Source organism: Austrofundulus limnaeus, unplaced genomic scaffold (assembly GCF_001266775.1).
Source record: "Austrofundulus limnaeus strain Quisiro unplaced genomic scaffold, Austrofundulus_limnaeus-1.0 Scaffold31, whole genome shotgun sequence".
Classification (NCBI taxonomy): Eukaryota; Metazoa; Chordata; class Actinopteri; order Cyprinodontiformes; family Rivulidae; genus Austrofundulus; species Austrofundulus limnaeus.
The window spans coordinates 797,349-804,379 of NW_013952433.1; the positions used below are offsets into that span (position 1 = coordinate 797,349).

Below are 7,031 nucleotides of genomic sequence, written 5' to 3' on the forward strand. Positions count from 1 at the left end.
CCGACGAGTCGGTCCAGGTTGAGCTGGAGAGCTCGCTGCGCAACCAGCGCGTGTTCGACCGCATTGCCCACATTTTGCGCGAAAAGGGCATTTACCGCACGGGGGACCAGTGCAGGGAGAAGATCAAGAAAATGAAGCTGGAGTACCGGCGCATTAAGGACAACTACAAGATGAGGACGTGGAAGTTCTATGACGTCATGGACAGAGTCCTGGCGAACCGTCCCGCTATTACCTACTCCTCCCTGGGCGGAGCCGTCGTAGCTCAGCAGGTGTTCCAGAGCTCAGGTGGGTCGGAGGCGTTCCTGCAAGCTGTCCCAGCAGGTTCGTTTGGCCCAACGTCCTCAGGGGGGTTCTTATTCGGACACCCGCCCAAACCTGGAGAGGATCTGGGTATTAAATGTGAGGATGCTGAGGAGAGCATGCTGAACTCGGGAGTTGCACCTCCTGAGATGTACTATGGTTCTGGAAATGAGCAGGAAACTGATGGGCAGTCTTTGCTGGAAGTAGAGGACTCTCTGAGACAGGAGGAGAGCTCAACAAACCCAAGAATCTCACCTTCAGGTTGTCAATAGGAATAGTTTAGTTTTCACCTTAGCATATTATCAGAAAATAACTGTGTCTTTATATTTCCAGGTTTTAGCGACTTGAACACTACTGGCTCTACTACAGCTGCCCCCCAAGGTGGTCCGGCAGAAGACATGTCTGAGCAGGCCAGTAAAGAGGGCTCCCATGCATKCACATCTGTGAGACACAGGAAGCGCCGGCGTGGAGGCAAAGCCTCCTGGGGTCGTGGGCGTGGCCAATTTAGTGGTCAGGAGAGCCTGGGGAAGGCCCTGGTCAGTTTTATGACCTGGCAGCGGTCGGCAGAGGAGCGCCTCCTCTCCCTGGAGGAGGCGCAGCTGGAGCGAGAGTGGCGGGCCGCGGAGCYGCGCGGGGAGCGAGAGGAGAGGAGGGCAGAGCAGGAGCGCCGGCATGAGCTCCAGCTGTTCAGCATGCTCACGGGGGCCCTGTTCGCCACCGGACGCGGCGGGGCCCCGACCTCCGCGCCGTCAGASCCCTCCGTCTCGCCCTCTGCTCCTCGCGCGACCACAGCCGCCCCTCCCGTCTCGTCCTCTTCACCCCGAACACCCGCGGACGCTCCCACGACGCAGGCCACCTCCACGKAGGAGACAAAACAGTCAGAGCCCACGCCTGCCGCGGAGGCGGAGGCGTGGGGGGCGGAGACTCCAGGTCGGAGCGTGTACCTGTCGAACCGCGGCAACGGCATTCGCCAGCATCGAGGCATCCTCCAGGAGGGCTTCATGCAGTACGCGACAAACAAATACCACGACACAAACAATCCTGATGTGAGTCAGCAGCGCTCTGTGTGGAGCATCTGAATAAAAGARGGGAGATATAAATATTGTTTACATCATTTTTTTCTTTTCTTTCCAGGGMATAATCAACTTGGGTACCAGTGAGAACAAACTGTGCCACGATCTCCTTCATGCACGAGTACGACAAATATGCACARGTTCAAATCTTCTGTAATGTGAAAACACCTGAATCTWATAACACCTGACAGTGTCAGTTATATATAAAAAAACAAACAAACAGAATCAGTCAGGCTTTCTATTGTGATCGTCCAGAAAACTGCAGTCMGTTCTCCCCAACACACAATAGTTATATTGACATAAATAAAGTTTTCATTAAAACTTCACTGCATAGCAGTTTTAATTCCTTTGGCCTAAAATGAAAAAAGCTTTACTTCTGATCTCTTACAGTTGACCAAGCCTGACATGCTGTATGTTGAGCCTTCTTTGCTGCAGTATTCAGACTGGACGGGACATGCTTTGTAAGACAGGATCTGCTTTAATTGACATTTCAGTAAACACCAATTAAAAAAAATAATTCATACATTTCTAAAATTCTTCGGCCTTCCCTGTCCTTCAGCCTCAGAGAGGAAGTTGCAAATTTCCTGACTCAGCACTGCTGCTCCCCGAAGCCTCTGAAAGCTGACAACGTAAGTGAAGGATCCTGGTTTTATTGTTGGACTTTGCCACTAGTTGTGTAACACAGCTTTCTGCGCTGAAACTGTTCTTTCCTTCTTTCAACKTGTTTGTTATAGATTTGCTGTTTTGCTTGAGATTACCATTCTTTTGCAGGCCCCGACTTTAGCCAAGCTTCAGGTGTTGGACACTTGACTGTAAAGTGTATCGTACTCGTATTACCACCCTACTTGAATAACCTAATCTGCTTTTTCCTTGCATTCCCACACCTGTTAACAGTTTTTCAAAGTTCGCTGTCGTGAACTTCAACATTCAAAACACTTGAASAAAACAAACATATTAAGAGTGAAACAGTTCATTCTACACATCTGTTMTATTTCAACCCTTTTTTACATGAGAATGTAAAGCATCATCACAGAGGTAGTTTGACCACCTGCCACYCAATAAGTCAACTAAATAAACAATTCATCAAATCCCAACGGCAAAACAATTTGATAAAAAAGCAATATCCCTCCACACTCAGTCTGCTGTTGTAAAAAAAACAGCTGCCATATTAGGTAGGTGTATGAATTTGTTACAAATTTACTCCCCACCACCCCACCGTGTGTTAAATGACTCGTTCCTAACTTGGTGTATGTGTGTGTGTGTGTTTGTTCAGGTTGTGGTGATGAATGGCTGTGGCTCCCTCTTCTCATGTATATCTGCAGTAATTTGTGATCCTAAAGGTAGGCTCACGAACGCACCCGCATGCGGCGTATACTTTTATCGAGCTGAATAAATAAGAACGTGTCTGAAAGAAAATAGAAATTTCCCTTTTAAGACTAACGGAGTCGGGAAAATATTTTTACACAGCTGTGCAAACAAACCTACGGAGCCCGTCAGGTGACACTGGATAAAAACGATTAATCTCATGCGTTATTATCACGTGGCCACGAGTCTTTTTTAACTACAGTAATTTCCATGCAGAACGACTTGATCGTTTACATCCAAGTTAGCATTAATTTCATTTTATTGTAATATATGTATGAGCGACATACTTCACTCACTTATGTTAGACATGAAGTAATTCTTAATGCTGCAGCTGCAGGTGACTGGAGTTGAAATTGTTCAAAAAGCTTTATTATTTTTTAATCTCAACACTCAAAACAAGGCTCCTCTCTCACACTGTGCCTTGGCTGCAGAAGAAGTTATATTATGTTTGGGAACAATAAAACACCTGTTTCCCGACACACACCTAGGGTGTTCATTGTTTTCTCATATATAGGCTACTATGAACGATGAACCGTTTAGATTAAACATAATATTGATAAGAATAACTAGAGCTGTGAAGCAGTTATGACCAAGGTCCAAGCCCGTTTATGTACGTATGTCAGCTTTTGCTCATGTCATTTCCAGCATTCTGTTAACCTCGTGCACCACAGTTTATTAACATGATGGGGAGTTTTTATAAGATCTGTTCGACGGCCTTGTGTCACAGCAWCTTTTGAGCMCTTTCTCCGTGAGCGTGCCTATTGGTTCTCATCAATTCGGGGTTGGCTAAACGTTGTCTCCATTTGTGTGGGGTAACTTTGAACAGCTGAACACAAATGTTATTGATAAATGTTATTATTAATGTTAACAGCTGAGATGAAAGCTATCGCACATTTTATTCATATGTGTGTCACTTATCCACTAGGTATGACCTCAGATATGGCTGAGGAATGTCAATGATAAGTCTTAAGAGAGCAACATGGCAATATYTGATTCACGTTGTCTGTTGAAGAATGTCCATGGGTTGACTGGGTTATTTTAGTGTGTTAGAATTAGCTTTTGCAAAAATTTTCAGTGTGTTAGTGCTTTAGAATTAGGGGACCTAAATATTTGAGTTAGTGCTTTAGAATTAGGGGACCTAAATTTTTGAGTTAGTGCTTTAGAATTAGGGGACCTAAATATTTGAGTTAGTGTTTTAGGGCTAGTGGAACTAATTTTGACCTTAGTGCTGCCCACCACTGATAATATGACTGAAGAAGACATGGCTGCTCAAAATTATCACGCATTATTACCTTGTGGCCTCGAGAAACGTGATAATAATGCGTGGCCACGAGATACTGTTTTTTAAAATCCAATATCACCAGACGGGCACTGTGCAAAGCATTTTTTTAAAAGCATCGACTTAAATTTCACGTTTTTCAGTTCAGCTTCGGGCAGAATCTCTTCAAGTGCTTTAGTTTATGTTTTAACTTTGATAAACAGTTTTCACATATTGATGTTATCGTGAATGAGTTTTTTTTCATGATGATTTGCATCTTATTAAAAAAATACACATTTTTTTAAAATAAATGTCTTGTGTTTGTGATTATAACATCAAATAATATCATGATTTGTCTTAATTCTATTGTGTTAAAAGCATCGACTTAAATTTCACGTTTTTCAGTTCAGCTTCGGGCAGAATCTCTTCAAGTGCTTTAGTTTATGTTTTAACTTTGATAAACAGTTTTCACATATTGATGTTATCGTGAATGAGTTTTTTTTTTCATGATGATTTGCATCTTAATAAAAAAATACACATTTTTTAAAATAAATGTCTTGTGTTTGTGATTATAACATCAAAGAATATCATGATTTGTCTTAATTCTATTGTGTGTTAAATTCTAAAATTAATATTATGTGGTGTTTTAATGTTTTTGTTTTGTAGATGCAGTCCTTATTCCGACTCCTTTCTATGGTGTTATCACTGAAGATCTGAATTTGTATAGCGATGTAAAACTTTTCCATATTCCCCTCGATTGTGAGGTAAGAAAACAGTTTCTAATCTTGGAGTTTAAGATGTTAAACAATACAAAACAATATTTTTTCCCCTTGTTTTTATTCAAAGGCTGAAGGCAAAGACGGCCGACCGTTCCAGCTCACTGTGGCGAAACTAGAAGAGGGTCTAAACAGAGCTAAACAAGAGGTGACGTATGGAAGCATCTTTTTTTATTAAGCTGTTTTCTTTAAWGAATATTTAAAGCTAAGCAGATCCACATTTATTAATGCAGATAATAAAGCTTCAGCTCTAAAAGACCGCTCCATTGCAATAAAGCAGTTTATATTTACCCAGAGGCTGCCTTTTTCTTTAAGGGTCTGATCATCCGAGCCATTATTCTGATGAACCCTCACAATCCTCTGGCTGAGATCTACACTCAGAAAGAAATGATTGTTTTCTTAGAGTTTGCCAAAAGGTACGGTAAGCCCTTTATTATCTCACGCTGTGAGGCTCGTCCTGTGTGTGGGAAGTATCAAGTGTTTGTCACACGGTTTTACCACCTCTCTATAACCTGCAGCATATTGTCAATAACAGCCATGCYTGGAAGAGTTTCCTGTATCGTCTTGTGTTGTCTGAACAATCTCGCCAGAGTTATTCTCTCCTTAGACCTCCTTAAAGCACAGAGCTGCTGTAACCATAAATCTCAGGGCTTTTACTCTGACAGCGGACGCTGGAGGATTCCCTTCACGTTTATGTTGTGTTCGCTTTGTCATAAATAACCGCTAACAGTACAAAGCTGAAGCTTATAATGCGGTACTGAAATATTTGTGTCTGCTTGGACCCTCTTTTCTCCCGCTTTAGGAATGAGCTGCACGTCATTGTGGACGAGGTGTACATGCTGACGGTCTTTGATGAATCTGTCACCTTTCACAGCGTCCTCAGTCTAGACAGGTACCGCATGATTACTCTATTAGACCCTTAATCATCACAATTGTGGCTGAGAGGACATCCTCTTATCTCCCGCTGATATGCCCTTATTTCAGTTTGCCCGACCCGCAGAGGACGCATGTGATGTGGGGGTTGGGCAAGGTGCGTACAGCCAAGGTCTGAAAGTGTGTGGGACTTTTTATGTTCCTGTTGACAGAAGAGGAAAATCTCTTCTCCTGTGGGTATTCAGTCTTTGTTCTGATTTGTCCCTGTTCTAGGACTTTGCGATGGCAGGCATCAGGATAGGCACGCTGTATACTGAGAACAGAGACGTTGTGGAGGCTTTGGCTCAGCTGGGCTCCTTTCACGGTGTCCCTGGAACTTTGCAGCACCAGGTGGCACAGCTGCTTCAGGACACAGGTACCAGCCTGGTTTCACYGGTTTACAAAAACACACAGCATCAGGACCGTTAAATTCACCATAAAAGGATGAGTCACTTAATTTGATGAAGCTGCTTTCCTGTGCATACTTCACATTTAAAATGATTCTGTCCTCTTGCAGCTTTTTATAGAGTCCCACTGTATATCAAGCTGTGTAAATACTAGTAACTTTAAACTTACTCATTATAATTTTGCATTTTTTTTTAGAATGGATCAACAATACATTTTTACCAGAAAACAGACGAAGGCTGAAAACTGCTCACAGCTTTCTGACTGGAGAGCTGCGCAGCATAGGGACCCCCTTCCTGGACAGACCTGCTGCTCTGTATGTCTGGGCTGACCTCAGAAAGGTAACCACAGCTAGATTRATTTAGTTGCAATTTGTGCACAAACAATATGGGCCACCCATTTGATCTTTAAAGAGCTGTAGATTTTGTCCTTTTTGAACACATCAGAGTCCCGAGGGGTTCACTTCTGTCTCGTTGTTTTGGCAGTATCTCCGGGAGTCATCGTTTGAGGAGGAGCTGCATCTGTGGAGGTGCTTCCTCAGACACAAGGTCGTGTTGAGCTGTGGCCAAGCYTTCTTCTGCTCCACACCCGGATGGTTTCGAATTGTCTTCGCCGATCAACAGCACCACCTTCAGCTCGGTCAGTTATTTCAGTGTCTTACTGCCTATCTTTTTTTTTCCCCAATTTGTAAAATCTTTCTCCAGGTAAGTTCATGTTTTGATAAGACATATGTATGACCGGAATTTTACCACACAGCTCAGTTCTCTGTTCGCAATAAAAAAAGCAAATGAAATTGCAATTCTTGGAATTTTCTTTTGCCATGTTACTATTTTAGTCCAGAGCTTTAATCAGAATGATTTATTGAATATGGTAAATGGTACTGAACTTATAGAGCGCTTTTCAAGTCCCTCCGGACCCCAAAGCGCTTTACACTAACAGACA

The 7,031-nt window shown here is 43.1% G+C and overlaps 1 protein-coding gene across 1 annotated transcript in view; it reads left to right on the plus strand.

Moving 5' to 3' along the window:
- Positions 1-1,212: 1,212 nt before the first annotated feature.
- The window catches only part of accs (1-aminocyclopropane-1-carboxylate synthase homolog (Arabidopsis)(non-functional)), a gene marked incomplete at its 5' end in the record, with an annotated part of 10,273 nt that continues 4,454 nt past the window's right edge, over positions 1,213-7,031 (plus strand). The window contains 13 exon segments of the mRNA XM_014005533.1: positions 1,213-1,346; positions 1,435-1,494; positions 1,764-1,834; positions 1,933-2,002; positions 2,647-2,713; positions 4,663-4,760; positions 4,843-4,920; positions 5,088-5,188; positions 5,575-5,664; positions 5,757-5,802; positions 5,919-6,060; positions 6,288-6,430; positions 6,575-6,728. Coding sequence (XP_013860987.1) covers positions 1,213-1,346; positions 1,435-1,494; positions 1,764-1,834; positions 1,933-2,002; positions 2,647-2,713; positions 4,663-4,760; positions 4,843-4,920; positions 5,088-5,188; positions 5,575-5,664; positions 5,757-5,802; positions 5,919-6,060; positions 6,288-6,430; positions 6,575-6,728 — 1,254 coding nt within the window.